This window comes from Grampus griseus, assembly GCF_964374135.1.
Source record: "Grampus griseus genome assembly, chromosome: 10".
In the NCBI taxonomy this organism is placed as follows: Eukaryota; Metazoa; Chordata; class Mammalia; order Artiodactyla; family Delphinidae; genus Grampus; species Grampus griseus.
In genome coordinates this window covers 31,661,350-31,677,611 of record NC_139004.1, presented here as the reverse complement: position 1 = coordinate 31,677,611, position 16,262 = coordinate 31,661,350, and the positions used below count along the sequence as shown (strand labels likewise).

The following is a 16,262-nucleotide window of genomic DNA, read 5'->3' as shown; positions in this document are numbered from 1 at the left end:
TCTCTCTCTCTCTTTCTCTCTCTCTCTCTCTGCGTGACTTTAGAGGCCTGTAAGAGGCACCTCCTGGGATGGAGGGGCAGCCGGTTCCAGACTTAAGTGAAGCCAGATCTTGGTACCTTCCAGACCCTGACTTCAAGATCGACAGAGTAGGCATAAAATAAACTTTAGGTCTTTGTCATTTTTTTGGCTGTTCAGTTATTGCATCAGCCACTCCTAGGGGCTGTTTTTTTCTTTAGCTATTTGTGTGTGCTTTATGTTTTATAACATCACCCCGCCCCCCGGCCCCCAAAAGTCAGTTATCCCTAGGCTTTAAGCATCTGGTAATGTGTTGCAAGTTTTTGGTGCTTTTAAAAATAACTTACAAGGAATTGTTTCTGTCTGTTATTCATCAGATTGTATTTTTTTCACCTGTTGTTACTGATTTGGAGATTGAAATACATATTTTGCCATCTTTAGCCAGAATGCTTTTTCAGAACAGCTGATTTTTCAAAAACGACTCTTTTTTGGTTATGTTCTTTTAAACAATAAAGGAGCAAATCATCAGTGATGCAGTTAAGAAATAAAAGAATAAAATTGGTTTTGTCTTACTAGAGAGTTTATATTTTAAGCTGTAAAGTGAAGTTTATAAGGAGTCTGATGCTTTGACTCTAATTAAGCAGCTGGCCTGCCTTCCCCTCCCCGTCTCTGTCCCCTGACCACGCCCTCCCCCAACTGGGCAAGCATCAGTTACATCTGAGTGATGTCGGAGCAGTGACCATGGCCACAGTAGTCGATCCCCACCTCCAGATAGCTCCCCCCTCCGACATTTTTCCAGCCACACGTGGTAGCAGAGGTGGCTGAGGGGAGGGCCTTTGATGGCAGCAGCAGGTCTACCTTCAGAAGAAGGCAGTGGACACTGTGCAAAATCCTGCCCCCCCCCCCCCAGCAGCCTAGAGGCGAGGAGGGCACCCTTGCCTCTTGAAGACACTGGCTCTTCCATACTGCCTCCTTCAGTCGGGATTCTTCTCTTTGTGTTTCAGATTGAGGCTTAAAGCCTGGAGCAACCCTTTCCCTAGAGAGAAGGGTTGGTTTCCAGAAGCAGCTGTTGGTCAGACAGGTGGAGAAGGAAAGAAAGGAAAGCTGGGAGAGGGGCACTTGGAGGACTGTGTCCGGCTCCGACTCCTGGGCCCTGCCTTGTGCCCTGGCCCCGAGGGGATGGCCAGGCTGCCGAGGGCCACGTTCATCTCCTGCACATGTGTTCGGCGTCGCCGCATGTCATCGGGTGTGTGGTACACGCAGCCCATTGCTGCAGGCCCTGGGTGGCTCGTGCTTTCCACATCACACATAGCAAAGCGATGTCCTCACATTCCCCACTCTTGTCTGCTCCAGGAAGTGGTTTGCAGAGCACTTCTAAATATAAAAGTATGAGACTGCCTCTTTCTCTTATCCCTTTGGAGCCAGCTGAGGACCAACCTCTTTAGTCACTTTTGGGGTTTGGTGGGAGGAGGAAGGGGCACGGGAGAAGCTGGGGGGGGGTGCGCCTGCATGCGTGTTTCCCCAGGCTCTGCTGATACCCGTATGCATGCCGGGGCACGGCGTGAGGCTAGCTGCAGTGCTGGAGGCCCGGGCAGAGAGGAGGGTGTAGGCTCAAAGACTGATTTTCAAACTTTGGGCAGCTATGTTCAGCCACTTAACTTGTTTTCAAAAATTTCATTTGCTTCTTGCTTCCCCAGACCCAACAGTATGTTCTTCTACTGGGAAAAGCAGCAGGATGTAGGTGATGGCCCCAGGGAAGGCGCTTCAAAACATAGTGCCGAATGGAATAAAGTGAGAGACAGAATGAGAGATAATGCAAGATCATTTATATGGGTGAAAAATAGCTGCGCACGAAACAACATCACATTTGACCAGAGCACATACAAAGAGAGGACCTACCTGAAACAGGACAGAATGGTTGTTGGGGGGACCTGGATAAAAGGGAGTAAAGTGAAAGAAATGAAGAGCATTTCCACGTGGCAGCGTGGAAAGAACACAGACGTGGGAGCCAGACAGATCCAGGGGCAGTTCCCGACCCTGCCATTACTGGGATAGCCTTGACCCCAGTTCCCTCCTCTGTGAAATGAGGCTGGTCCGTGTGGAGGGTTCTTTGGATGAGAAGTAATGCGTCCATGTAATAAGAGCCGGCAAGAAGCAGACGGTCAGAGTAGCTAAGGCAGCGCTGACTGATGGGACTTTTTGTGGGGACAGAACTGTTCTGCATCGGCGCTGTTCAGTACGGTGGCCGCTAGCCACGTGCGGCTCCCGAGCACTAAAAATATGGCTAGTGGAACAGAGGCAATGAGTTTTCAGTTTTGTTTCATTTTGATTAAGTTACATTTGAATAGCTCCTTGTGGCTAGTGGCTGCCATATTGGACAGAACAGGCCGAAGGGATGTTTTACTGTCTTTAGGAGCCAGGGAGGATTTTCCCTCATTGAGTGCAGTTGAGGCCACTCCACCTAAAGGGCAGGGAATCATGTTCTCCCTGCATAGGGAGTTTAGGGTGTGTGCCTCAGAGATGAGTAAAAAGAGCGCAGAAAACAGAGTCTCCCAGAGTTTTCTGAGACTGTCTTGAAAATGAATAGATGAAGTCAGGTCCAACCAGTCCCCAGACTGTCATTTAGTTTGCCCTCTGCTTGCACAAGAAGGACCGTGGGAAGCTCACCCTGGCACTGTTCTTGCTGTGGTGTCCCTGGGCCCCTCCCCACTGCACCTGGGAGGAAGACCTGGTTGGGGCCTGGGTCTGGGCCCACCTAATGAATGGCTGTGGAACCTGCAGCGAGTCCCTTTCCATCTTTGGATGATGAGGGAGGACTCTTTGAGCACACCATCTGAGCATCCCAAAAGTCTTCCTGGGCCTGAGCTCCTGGATCATTTCCCAGTCTCGTGGTCCAGCAGCCCCATTGCCTTCCCGCAATGTAGATTATTTCTGCAGGCCGCTCACTGGCGTCTTCAGGAGACAGCTGGTTGCTGTCTCTGTCTCTCTCCTTGGAGCTGAGAATGGGCATAGAAGGTGCCCATTCAAGCTCACCTTGAGCTTGCAGTCTAGCTTGGAAGATACGGCTCTTGGTCACAGCACAGGCGGGCGTATCAGGGGTGTCACGGGCAGTGAGCTGGCAGTGTAAGTGTGTGCCCGAGGCAGAGGCAGGATCTCCTGGGGAGACGGGATGCAAGCTGAGCCGCAGGAATGGGAGTAGCTCATCAGCAGTGATGCTGGGTCCCGGTTTGCGACTCCCAGCTGCCTCTAACTGCACACCTGCCATTTATAGCATCACTTTTAATCCCTCCCGGGGCTGGCCCTACATGTGGTGTGTGGGCTTTAGGGGCCGGCTGTGCAGCTGGAGGCTGGGGGGCAGGAAGGGGACTCTGGGGAGTGAGCCCTTTGTTTCTGTAACTGCCTCTCAGGCTCAGTGCCAGCGAATCCAGGACTAGGTCTTGGTGACTGTCCAGTCACATCCTTTCAGTTCTCTAATGTTACATATAATAAAACTACCTGGTGGCGGGTGGTGGTAGGTCAGGGTCACCCTACATGTGAGGGATTGTATCGAGACTAGAACCCAGGTCTCTCTACCCCATGTTCCTTCTGCCTGATCACACCACGTCACTCTGGCTGAGCTTTTAATTTATTGCCGCTTCCTTGGAGACATCGCAGCCATCTGAGGGTTACTAAGGGCGAGAGATGTGTCCTAGGTGTGGCCCTCTGAGCCCCAGCAGAAGACAGGCTGGTTCGAGGATCAGGTGGTGTGGCTGCTGGCTGAGGAGCTTCTTAAAGCACATCTCCCAGCCGGTGTATCTGCCCCTCTGGGCTCGGATGCCGCCTGATACTGGACACGAGGACCGCTTCTGCCGTCAGAGGTTGATCTTCCCCCTCCAGGGCCTCCCAGGAGTGGGCAGGGCAAGGCTGAGCTGTGGTTTTCATCTAAGGTAGAAGAGCTGGCCCGCTAGGTTGTTTCTGTGCTAATCCCTGGTGATTTTGTTCTGTTTCTCTAATCCGGACGTGGGAGCCTCTCCATATATTTACAGTTAAATCCCAGGACAGGAAAACTCAGCCCGGTCCCTGGCTCTGCTCCCTCCCGCATGTCTCCAAGCGAGGGCTGTGATGGCTTGTGGAGGGCTGCGGGGCTGCTGTCAGCGAACCTGCGGCCTTCTGTAGACACTCGGGAGATGGGGCCGAGGTGGGGGGGCAGCTAGAACTTTGTGTTCTGCCTCTGGGTCTCTGAGTCAGCGGTGGTGGATTTTCAGCGACCCTCTGAACCCTGATTTTCTGGGGCTTATCATCATACAGGGTTGTTGGTGCTAAACCCACCTGTGGTATATTGGTGGTGGACTGGTGGCGGCGGAGGGGGACATTCCAGATCCCCAGATTCACAAACCCCACTGCAGCATTTTGTGTTCCTGCCGGCCCAGGTGCACTGGGGAGGGCTTGCTGTTCATGCAAACGACTTGTTCTTACAGAGACTGAGATTTGTCCCTCAAAAAAATGATGCACGCCTATGAGCCGTGGACCCTTGGAGTGTCCCAGAGCAGCTGAAAGTGCACCAGTTAGACCCTGAAGGCCAAAGTCCAGTGGTGCATTGGCCCCTTGGGGAGGAGAGGTGGGGCAGGGACCCTGGTACCCCTCGGGCCTCTCATTTGGTGTCCTTAGAGTTTCCACATGGAGGGGACCTGTGAGCAGGGCCATCCTCGTGTGGGTGAGGAGGCCTGGGGCTGTTCTCTTTCCTGGAACAGAGCATTTGTGCCTCTTGAGTTGAGGGCTGTCTCTCCTGGCCTGTGTCCTGATGCTGTCACCCCACATGGGACACAGGAAGTTGGCAAACCTCTCCCTCAGGGGACCATATGCCCAATAGGAGCTGTCTTGGCCTGTGCTCTCGAGGTCATCCGGGAGGCAGGATGTCCCCACAGGGACGTGGGCCCTGGAACCAAGGACTGAGTCTCGGGGATGGAGGAGTCGGCTTCCTGCCTGTGGCTCGTTGGCCTCGTGCATGAGAAAGGTCACAGTCACTCGTGATTACACATATCCGTGCAGAATGCCCATGCCCGGGCCACCCAGGGTCATCTTGGTACCTCTGCCTGGTGCCAAGGCAGCTGTCCGAAGGATGGAATTTCTTTAGTAGGAGGGAGAGAAGGTAGATGGAATCAACTGGTCAGGTTTGGCAGGTTCTGGGACCTGTACAGATTCAGGGGTTGTCTTTCCAAGACCAAGAGGACTGGTCTCTGGGAGACAGGTAGTTGAGTGGCCCAGATGGTTACTTGGACCGAAGTAGCTGAAATTATCAGAGCAGAAAAACTTCCTGCTGCTCTCTGCTCTCCACAAAATCATGTTTACACATGTGTGTGCGCAGATGCACACGTATATACACGTGGGTCGACTGGGCCTGGAGCCCAGAGAGCATCAAGGAAGGTGGGCACCAGACCAGCCGCTTGCTGGTGAGTGGGGGGCGGGAGTTGGGCTGCTGCCCACACAGGCCTTTCTCAGGGGGCTGGGGCCAGGGCGCAGGCAGAGTGAGTGTCTGCATGTAGATGGCTGTCGAGGAGCCAAGGAAATGGCTTGGAAAATGTCCTTATTGGGTATTTGCAGCGCCAGCTCTGCTGGGGTCGTGCCTGATGTGGGCAGATGACTCTGCCTGCCGGTCACGGTGCCAGTGCTTCCTGAGCCCACCATGCCCTCTCTGTGCTTCGGGCTTTGCATTTATGAACCCACTTAGCCTCACATAGCCCCTGAGTGGTAGGCTTGGGGTCCTCATTTCATGTCAAGGGAGAGGCCAGCGGAGGTGGCATTGCTAGGGAGCGGCAGGGCCACTGGCTGCTGCTATGCTGAGCGGCTTCCTTGAGGAGCACGTGGGCCAGGTGTTCCGTGAGGGTACAGAAGGTGTCATGCACGGAGGACCGGACTCTGAAAGGGGGGAGGCTTTGGGAAGCCCAGGACCGGTGTGCTTCCAGAGCGGGCCTTCCCTGGACCACAGCCCTGGGGGCATCCTCAAGTCAGGTGGTGCAGGGACAGGGATGTGCTGGGGACTGTGCCACCTCGAGGCAGGTACCACCTCGATCCCCAGAGCCTTCCTCCTTCTCTGTCATTCAGCCGAAGCTTCTGAAGAGTCCCTCACTTCCCAGCCCCTCCCTGTCTGGAGTCTGGCATATCTGCCAGGGGCTCCTCGGCCTGCCCGTTTCTCCTCAAACAAAACAACAGACCCCCCTCTCCTGCAGACCATGCAGATGGCCAGACTGGGCGCAGTAAACGTGGGTGCCACAGCACTGGGCCAGGCTCCTGCGTGAGAAGCCTGGTGGCCAGGGGTGTGCGCTCAGAGCAGGGGCCGGGGTCTTAGAGGAGGCCTGGTGGCTGCCCTCCCTGCCTTTTGTTACATCTAAAGTCTGCCCCAGCCAAGCACTAACCAGGACCTGCTGTGAGCTGACGTCAGGACAGAGGGCCCCGCGGGGCCGGCTTTGATGTTTCCCAGGCCCTGTCTTGGGGGTGCGGCGGGGGCTCTGAGTGGCAGTCTGGGAATGCAGCGTCTCACCACAGCTCCTGCAGCTCCAGCCCCGGGACAGGACGGGATGCTGGAGGCTGAGCTGGGGTCCCTCTGAGTCATGCCATCTCTTCTCCCAGCTCAGGTTTCTGTGGCAAGTGGTCTGTGGTTCCTGCAACCCCACAGCCCCTTTCCCTCCATCCTACCCCCCACCTGATTATCCCTTTCCCATCTGGGGTCTGAGATGGTGCTGGGCCTTGCCTGGGGGGAGCTTCCTAATATCCCTAAAACTCGAGTCCTTGGGCAGGATGGGTGACAGTGGTAAGGATCACGGTAGCCGCCCGCCGAGCGAGCTCATCCAAGACACTTCACACGTGTTACTGCGTTTTTGAGTCACGACGGCCTCATGGGAGAGGCAGAGGAAGCTGGGGCACGGTCTGTGTTCCTTACCCAAGGTCAGGCAGACCGAGTGTGATGGTCAGGATCGAGTCGGACCTGACTGCAAACGCTTAACTAACGCTCCTGTGTATGGACGAGACTCCTGGCCCCCACTGTGTCTGGAGAAGCTGAGCTGGGAAGTGGGGAGTCACCTACACTTTGAGGCAGATGATCTCTCTCTGGTCTTTGATGAGCATCTTTAGTTCTGGGTCGAGGGCCCCAAGATTTGGATGAGTCACGTTTGCAGAGGCCTGCTGAGGCCTCGGTGCGAGGCTGCCCATCTGTGTCAGGAGTGGGGGTCGGGAAGTGTTTCGGATGCCCCTGTGTCCGCCAGCTCTTGCCCCACGCTTCCTCTGAGGTCACCCCAGTTCAGCTAGTGTTCGCTGAGTGCCTCTGTGAGCCTGGCGTTGTCTGCAGGAGGTGTGTCTAGCTTTCTACCTGGCTGCGGGGAGTGAGACCCGTTCTGAGATCAGATACTTCCAGGATTGGTTTTGAGTTCCTGGACGGGGCTGGGAAGAGCGTGGGGTATGGAGTTGGCCTCCTTGGATCATGGTCCTGGCTCTGCCACCAATTAGCTGTTTGATCTCTCTGGACCTCAGTTGACCCACCCATCCGTACTACACAGGGTTGTACCATGTTGCTCAGCGGGGGCAGGACCGCACTCCTGTGCAGATATTGGAACTGAGCGGGGTTGTTTGGGCTGTTAGGGTGACTGGGTGCAGATTTGCTAACTTGCACAGTGGGTGGGGTAGCCCAGCGTGGTGGAGAATTGTCCCATCCAGAGAGCCAGCAGGAACCCAATGAGAAGTAATGCGGGAGCTCCCAGCCCCTTTCAGCTCTGTGTGTCTTGCGGGCCAGCCCCTTTGGAACGCTGGGAAGCAGACCAACATCGGGTCAGCCCCTCCTCTGGCCCCAGCCCTGGGGGATCCTGAACTTGTCTTGAAACTGACTTTATGAGGAGACAGGTTCTTGTGCCCTAAAGAACCAACCCCCCCCTCCCCCGGCTCCGCCCAGGGACTGGGAAGGGTGCTCTTTGGGCCAAGATCAGTCTCCAGTGGTTTGGGATGGGATGGGCAGAACCCCATTAGCCTCTTCCTTCCTGCCCTTACTGGGCCCAGTTTGGCCAGAGGCAGAGCCTGCTTCTTCACGTAGCAGCCCCAGGTGGCCTGTTCCTTCTTCCTGGAGGGGTAACACATCCTCCTCTGTGCCATCACCGCCCCCCCCCGCCACCTGCCAAACTCCCCAGGCGGCTGGTGTCCCGGGCTCTGCAGCTCTGGGCCTCTGCAGGGCGCCCACACGGACCAGGAACAAAGCCCGGTGTATTATTCCTGGCTTGGTAACTATGCCACCTGCGTGGCCCTGCCCTCCGCCTCCCCAGCCCATCTGCCACTCTGCACAGGCTCTTCACTCTCCCCTTTGTTTGGCTACAGTTCCACCTTTGATTGCAGGGCCCCTTCCCCCGAGGGTACCCCCCTGACCCCTGCCAGAGCTGAACTGTAGCCATGCAGGAGGAGGAGTGGATTCAGGTGAAAACCTGGGACCACTTAGCTCACCTCTCACCTAGCACAGAAGAGCTAGCCTTGGCCACAGATGGATCCTTAAGGATGGAGAGAAGGACGTGGGGGTGGCCCTGGCATGTCTTTGGGAATAATGCCAGTTCAAGAGAATATTGGCTTCTCCTGTGATGGGATGGGTTCTCCCAAAGACGCCCCTGGGGAATGCTGGGCTGCAGAGTGGTCTGTGGATGGGATTCAGAACCGCCTCCCTGACCTGTGGCCAGCTCTGATGCTGGACCCTCAGCGGGTATGTGAGTGCCAGTAATCCTTCCAAGAAGCTCTTTGGATCATGATTTAACTTTGCTCAGTGTCCTGCATTCTGAAGATGGTGGGAGGGTTGCTTGCTGATGTTCCCCGCTCCCTGGTCTGGCATTTCCTATGATCTGGTCCCATAGCTCCAAGGCCCTCTTCCTCTAGGGAGTGTCCCATGTGGCATTAATCCCCTCCTTCCCCTAGCCCTTGGGGCTCCCTCCCTCTTCGGTGTTCTAGAGGCACCGACTGCCCACATCATTCATTTGGCACGAGCTTTGCCTTATCCTGGGTCCGCCTCCAGACTAGCGTCCCGGAGGGTACCGCATCTTTGTATCCTGCGGAGCGCCCAGCACAGTGTAAACGTTCCTCAGTGGACACTTGGCAATTGTGGTCTAATGATCCTTCTCACTTGCACTTACTGGACGTCTCCTGTGCACAGGACAGTGGGTGACCTGTGTTAGAACAGTGGCTGCAGCTCCCCCTGACCCTGCCTCTCCCGTGTTCCCCATCTGCAGGTGCCCAGGCAACCATTGTCTTCATCAAGGAGCCATCCTCCCAGGATGCACTGCAGGGGCGCCGGGCGCTGCTCCGCTGTGAGGTCGAGGCCCCAGGCCCAGTGCACGTGTACTGGCTGCTGGATGGGGCCCCAGTCCAGGACACCGAACGGCGCTTCGCCCAGGGCAGCAGCCTGAGCTTCGCAGCTGTGGACCGGCTGCAGGACTCGGGAGCCTTCCAGTGCGTGGCGCGGGATGATGCCACCGGAGAGGAGGCCCGCAGTGCCAACGCCTCCTTCAACATCAAATGTGAGAGCCGGGAGCTGTGCCCGCCCCCTCCCTCTAGACCCTCAACTCCCGAGCCCTGCGGGACTCCTCCTTTGCCTCAGCTTCTCCCATTTCCAGTTGAATGGGGCAGGGAGAATGCAGTTGGGGTCAGCTCTCTGCTTGTGTGGATAAGAGGAAGTTAAAACGTTTTAATTTTTCCAGAACTTATTTTTTTTCCCCTTCAAGTCTTGAACCCATTGATCTGCCAGATACTTTTGCAAATGGCAGGAGCAGTGAGGCAGTGTGCCCCAGTGTCCCTTGGCTCCAGAGCCTCCAGGTTCCATCGTTTCCTGCTTGTCCTCCTCCTCTGCTCTCTCACCCTTGCTCTGCCCCGCCCCTCACTCTGCAACCATGGCCTCTGCTCCAGGGATTGAGTCCGGTCCCGTGGTCCTGAAGCATCCAGCCTCGGAAGCCGAGATCCAGCCACAGACCCAGGTCATGTTGCGTTGTCACATTGACGGGCACCCTCGGTAAGGAGACACTGAGGGTGGGGAGGGAAAGGGTTATTCTGGACTGATGTCAAGAGCTGTCTCCCCAAACTGTGGACTCTGCCACCGCCCCTGCCCCATGCTGCTCCACACTGGGCCCTGGTCACCAGAGAAGGGGCAGCCTTGTGCTGTGGAGTGATCCTGGATTCTGGGAGCTGAGAAATCTAGAATCTCAGCCAGATTCTGCCCCTGAATTGTGTGCCTCTGTGCAAGTCACGGTCCCTCTCCAGGCCTCAGTTTCCCCATTTGTAAACTGAGGGGTCTAGCCCTGACCCTCTGATTCTGGCCCTCCCTGCCGGCCACCTGAGACCCCCCTGCCCCCCTGCTACTGACCCCCTCGGCCCCTCAGGCCCACCTACCAGTGGTTCCAAGATGGGAGCGCCCTGTCTGATGGTCAGAGCAACCACACGGTCAGCAGTAAGGAGAAGAACCTGACCCTCCGGCCAGCCGGCCCTGAGCACAGTGGCATCTACTCCTGCTGTGCCCACAATGCCTTTGGCCAGGCCTGCAGCAGTCAGAACTTCACCTTGAGCATTGCTGGTGAGCCTGGGGCAGGGATGGAGAAGGTGAGTTGGGGATGGGGGAGGGGCCTCCCCACCTTGCCTGCTCATGTGTCTGTGCCTCCCTCACCCCAGATGAGAGCTTTGCCAGGGTGGTACTGGCCCCCCAGGACGTGGTAGTGGCAAGGAATGAGGAGGCCATGTTCCACTGTCAGTTCTCAGCCCACCCGCCCCCGAGCCTGCAGTGGGTCTTTGAGGATGAGACTCCCATCACTAACCGCAGCCGGTAAGGCATCTGGCAGCAGCTTTCCAGTATGGTGATAGAAGTTGTGTATGGTTCTCTAAAAGGGAACGAAGTTCTTATCGCAGACATCATAGATCTATACGTGTATTACTTCGACTTTCCAGCAGATGGCAGTAGAATGTCTTCCTGTTACAAAATGATTCCAACAAAGGGAAGGGTCTCCCGGAAGGGCATCTTTTTCCAGTTCCCACAGACACACTGTGTGAGCCAGCGATGGCTCTGCTACTTTCTCTCCTCCCTTTCTGCCCACATGGGTCCTCTGGGATGGGGGGGTAGAGACCCAAGGATGGAGGGACACAGGGGACCTGGGGGATCACAGTCTGCACAGGAAGGTCCTGGAGGGCAAGGATACCTTACTCACACACATGCACGCACACGCACATTTTTTGGAAGAAGCAGACATTACTAGAAGGTGCCGGGAGGTGTCAGGCCTCTATAGGGACTTCTGTCCTCATCCAGGCCCTATGAGAGCAGAGACCACACCACCTGTGTGGTGTCAGGTGTGGCCATGGTCCTTTGGAGGTGTGGCTCCCTAGGCTGTGGGCTGGGATCCCGCCTGGCTGCAGCCCTGAGGACATCATCAGTAGTCCGTCTGGTGCGTCTGAGGGACTTCTGGTGCTGGAGTTGCTGCTTTACCAGCAGGCGTATCTTGACTCTGTCTCCACACTGATTGCTTGCTGCCTCCCACTTGCACTGCTGCTCGCCTGGCTGCCCCAAAGCTGCGTCTCTTGTAATTAGAATACACACCTCCACATACACGCGGACAAGCGCACGCACACACGTGCACACACAGGCACACACGTGCACACACAGGCACACACGCACACACCAGAGTGGCGTGTTGGCTTCCTTCTCTCTGCCCTGTTCCTGGTTGATTCCTTCCTGCATATCTGACCTGTGCAGGATGGGGTTCCACTGGCCGCCCTCCAGAAGAAGGCCTGTGGGCCACTCCTTTCAAAGAGCACTCTCTCCCCTCCACAGCCCCCCGCACGTCCGCAGAGCCACGGTGTTTGCCAACGGGTCCCTGCTGCTGACCCAGGTCCGGCCGCGCAATGCAGGGGTCTACCGCTGCGTAGGCCAGGGCCAGAGGGGCCCTCCTGTCATCCTGGAGGCCACTCTCCGCCTGGCAGGTGGGTCCCTGGGTCTGGGGTGCCGAGGTGGGAGCCGCCTTCAACGTTGTGGGCACGTAGAGATTTAGGCTCCTGTTTCCACTCAGAGCAGCTTGGAGGGCAGAGGGAGGAAGAGGATGCTGGGCTTGGAAGAGGAAATGCTGAAGGTCACGGGGAGGGCTCGTGCTGGAAAGGGCAAGGCTTGCTGCGGGAGAACGTCAGGTACCCTGGGCCCCACAGTAACCAGGCTGTCTGCTCCCATCCCTGCAGAGATTGAAGATATGCCACCATTTGAGCCACGGGTGTTCACGGCTGGCAGCGAGGAGCGTGTGGCCTGCCCGCCCCCCCAGGGTCTGCCGGAGCCCAGTGTGTGGTGGGAGCACGCGGGAGCCCGTCTGCCTGCCCACGGCAGAGTCTACCAGCAGGGCCATGAGCTGGTATTTGCCAGCACTGCCGAGAGCGATGCTGGTGTCTATACCTGCCATGCAGCCAACCTGGCTGGTTGGCGGAGACAGGATGTCAACATCACCGTGGCCAGTGAGCACCTTTGCCCTGAAGGGCGAGGCGAGGAGGGGAGCCCAGGTCCCAGGAGGTCTTGGGCTCTGGGTGTGATGGATAGAGGCTTCTCTGGTGCTCACCTGAGGCCCTGCCTCAGCTCTGAGCCCTGCCGGCTTGGGAACCAGTCAGCCGTTGGGAGGTGATATTGGAGTGGACAGTGGCGAGTCAGGCACAGAGGTTGTGGTGCCAGAAAAGTGGTCCTCTGGCTGCAGAGGACAAAGTAACAGAGTGGGAGTCTTGAGACCCAGGTCCCACTCCGTCCCCAGTGCATGGAATGACCACGGGTAGAAAGTCACCTGCCTTGCCAGGCGTCAGTTTCCTCATCCATAAAATAGGGCTTAATAACTCACTACCTTCCCTACTAGATGGCCAGAAAGATCAGTGAAGTAGATAAAAAAGATCTTTCCTTTTCTTTTTGGGGAAGGTGATGTGTCAGAGTTATAGGTAGTAATTATTTTATTTGTTGTTATACTTTCCAAATTTCTACAGTGAACATATGACTTGTGAAATAAATGATAAAGACCTATATACCCTTGCTACAGGCATAGAGATTTATTTATTTACACCATGCCTGTGTCAAACGTTTATGATAATTTAAAAGGATATCCGAGACAAATTCATACACACACACATACCATTTTGCAACCTGCTTCTTCCATTTACCTCTACATCTTTCCAAGTAGGTAAATTGCAAAAATTCAAAAAGATTTCAAACATGAAAAGAGCTTTGTACACTTGGAAGTTGTGGTGGTATTATTCCCATTAAGATACTAAAACCTAGGAGACATGCACTTTCGTGCTCAGGTACCTGGTTCGGGTGGGAAGCTGCAGCATCCAGGTAACATGCGCTCAGGACACTTCCACAGCGACGTGCAGACAAATGCAAGCAGCCATGATCAGCCTTTCTCCAGTCGGGGTCTGTTGTTCACCTGTTTCATTGGGGACGCTTTTATTTTTTTATTATTATTTTTTAATTTTGCATTTTATTTATTTATTTATTTTTAATTATTTTTGGCTGCGTTGGATCTTTGTTACTTCGTTACTGTTTGCGGGCTTTCTCTAGTTGCAGTGAGCAGGGGCTACTCTTCATTGTGGTGTGCAGGCTTCTCATTGTGGTGACTTCTCTTGTTGCAGAGCACGGGCTCTAGGCATGCGGGCTTCAGTAGTGTGGCACGTGGGCTCAGTAGTTGTGGCTCATGGGCTTAGTTGTTCCGCGGCATGTGGCATCTTCCTGGACCAGGATCGAACCCATGTCCCCTGCATTGGCAGGCGGATTCTTAAGCACTGCGCTACCAGGGAAGTCCCGGGGATGCTTTTAAAAATACAGAATCTGGGACCACACTCCACATCTCCTGCCCCCGGCCTCTCTGGGGGTGGGCCCAGACAAAGAGTGTTCAGCATATGCTCCAAGTGAGGCATATGCGTGCTGGAGGTGGGAGTGCTGGCTTTGATCAGTCTTTTGACAGGCACCAACAGTGCCCTGTGCCTGCACTGCTCCCTGAGAAGACCTGTGGAATTAGAGAGAGTGCGTGACGCACGCAGGGCTGGACTGGTGCGAAGGGGTAGTGGGTACAGTTCGGAGGAGGAAGGACTCCATCCCTGCATTCCATCAACAGCTTTATCGAGTGCCTTCTTTGTGCTGGGCACTGCTCCCAGTACTGGGAATGCAGCAATGAACAAAGCAGACAAAAATCCTTCCCCTTGTGGAGCTCGTAGTCTAATAGCAACAAAGCAAGCAAGGAAAACAATTGAATGAACAAATATATGATTTTAGGTGGCAGCAGAGCCATGAAGAAAAATCAAATAGGGTAAGTGACAGAGAGATGGCATGAGGGCCAGGGGGAGTTTAGAGAAGGCTTCTTTAGAAGGTGGTATTTGAGCTGATGCTTAAATTAAAGAGGGAACCACGTGGACGGGCCCTGAGCAAGAAATGGGCTTGTAAATTGAAGGGACAGCAGTAGCCTGTGTGGCTTGTGTTGAATAAGTGATGGTGAGTGTGGTTGAGGTTGTCTGAGAGGCAGAGATTAGATCATATGAAGCTTTGTAAGAACATGGTAAGGACTTTGGTTTGTAATACAAGTGTACCAGTTAGCTACTGCTGTGTAACAAACCAGTCCAAAACATGAAACAATAGCCACCGATTTGCTCATGATTGATTCTGTGGGTATGGTTCAGCTCCATGTGCTGTTGGCGGCAGCTGGTACGTCAGCTGGTGGCTGGCTGTTCCCTGATGTCCTCCCTCAGGTGCCTCGCTCAGTCTGGCAGTTGAGGGAGGATATCGACCAGGGTGCCTTGGTTCCCTTCCACACAGCCACTCCAACAGACTAGCTCAGGCTTCTCACGTGGAGGCTGGGTTCCAAGAGTGCAAAAGTGGATCCTGCAAGCCTTCTCAAGGCATTAGCTTAGACATTGTCCACTATATTCTATTGGACAGGGCAAGTCACAGGCCACCCAGATTCCAGGCAGTAGAGAAATAGACCCTGCCTCTTGATGGGAAAGTGGCAACGCCACATTACAAAGAGAAGCAAGAGATGGGAGGACTGTTTAAAGCCATCTTTGCAAAGTCTGCTCCACCAAGTCAGAGGATGAGAAATCCTTGCAGGGACTGAGTGTGAGAGTGACATTTTCAAAAGGTGACTCTGGCTATTCTGAGAAGACTAGACTGTTAGGGGCAAGAGTCTAAACAGGAAACCAGTTAATAGATGACTGTAATCCTCTAGGGGAGGTGTTTAAGGGGCTTGAACAGAGGTGGTAGCGGTGGAGGTGGGAGGTGGTGAAAGTTAGGATACATTTTAGAGCTGAGGTAGATGAGGTTTGTATAGAATGAATGTGATGGCAGGGGGAGCCGTAGAGAGAGAAGTCAACTAAGTTTTTGGCTTATACAGTTGGCTGGATAGTGGTGCTATTTACTGAGATAGAGAAAACTGTGATGAGCAGGTTTGGGGAGAAATTGAGCGTTCTCTTTTGCACGTATAAAGCCTGAAGTGCCTATTAGATATCCAGTTGGAAATGCCGGTAGGATTTGCAGGTCTGAAGTTCATTGGGGGGAGGCCAGGAGCCAGGCTGTGTATTTGGGACTCATCCACTTGGATGGTACTGAAGGCCGTGGACTGGATGAGATCATTCAGGGGATGAGCATGGCTAAAACGGAACAGAGATTCAGGGACCGAGCCTCGGAACGTTATGGTGTAATAAAGAAAGCAAGGATTTTGGAGTCATGCAGACCAGTTTTCAATCCTCTCTCTATCATGGATTAATAAATCACCATTACTTCTTTGAACCTCTGTTGTCTTATCTATAAAATGGGTATAAAAATAAATACCTTGGGGGTATATTGTGATCATTAGCTAGGATAATGTTCAAAAGGTACCGGCACATGGGCCTTCACTAAGGGGTCATGGCTGCAGTTATCGCCGGAGCAGACAAGGGTTTCTAATCTCAGGGCTGGGGTTGGGGGGGAGGCTATTAGAATTTCTTGGGATTGGATCTGTTGGTTTTGTAGATGGGTTGGTCAACCTTCTGTTTCCTCCCTGTCCCTCTAAGCTGTGCCCACGTGGCTGGAGAAGCCCCAAGACAGCCAGCTGGAGGAGGGCAAGCCAGGCTACTTGCATTGCCTGACCCAGGCCACACCCAAACCCACAGTCTCCTGGTACAGAAACCAGATGCTCATCTCGGAGGTGAGAACGGGGATTACTGCTGGGGGGGTGGGGCGGGGACACGGAGTCCTCTGTGCTCACCTCCAAGGCTCGCTTCCC

General features: G+C 54.7%; 1 protein-coding gene across 4 annotated transcripts in view; it reads left to right on the top strand.

Annotated features, from left to right (window-relative positions):
- PTK7 (protein tyrosine kinase 7 (inactive)) overlaps positions 1-16,262 on the top strand; it is a gene marked incomplete at its 5' end in the record, with an annotated part of 59,855 nt that overhangs the window by 26,606 nt on the left and 16,987 nt on the right. For 3 of the 4 annotated variants that reach the window (XM_082664234.1, XM_082664235.1, XM_082664233.1), the window contains 7 exons: positions 9,243-9,530; positions 9,916-10,018; positions 10,386-10,576; positions 10,672-10,822; positions 11,822-11,970; positions 12,220-12,486; positions 16,051-16,184. In XM_082664234.1, coding sequence (XP_082520360.1) covers positions 9,243-9,530; positions 9,916-10,018; positions 10,386-10,576; positions 10,672-10,822; positions 11,822-11,970; positions 12,220-12,486; positions 16,051-16,184 — 1,283 coding nt within the window. The remainder of the gene's footprint in view (positions 1-9,242; positions 9,531-9,915; positions 10,019-10,385; positions 10,577-10,671; positions 10,823-11,821; positions 11,971-12,219; positions 12,487-16,050; positions 16,185-16,262) is intronic. The other variant, XM_082664236.1, reaches the window with a different exon arrangement.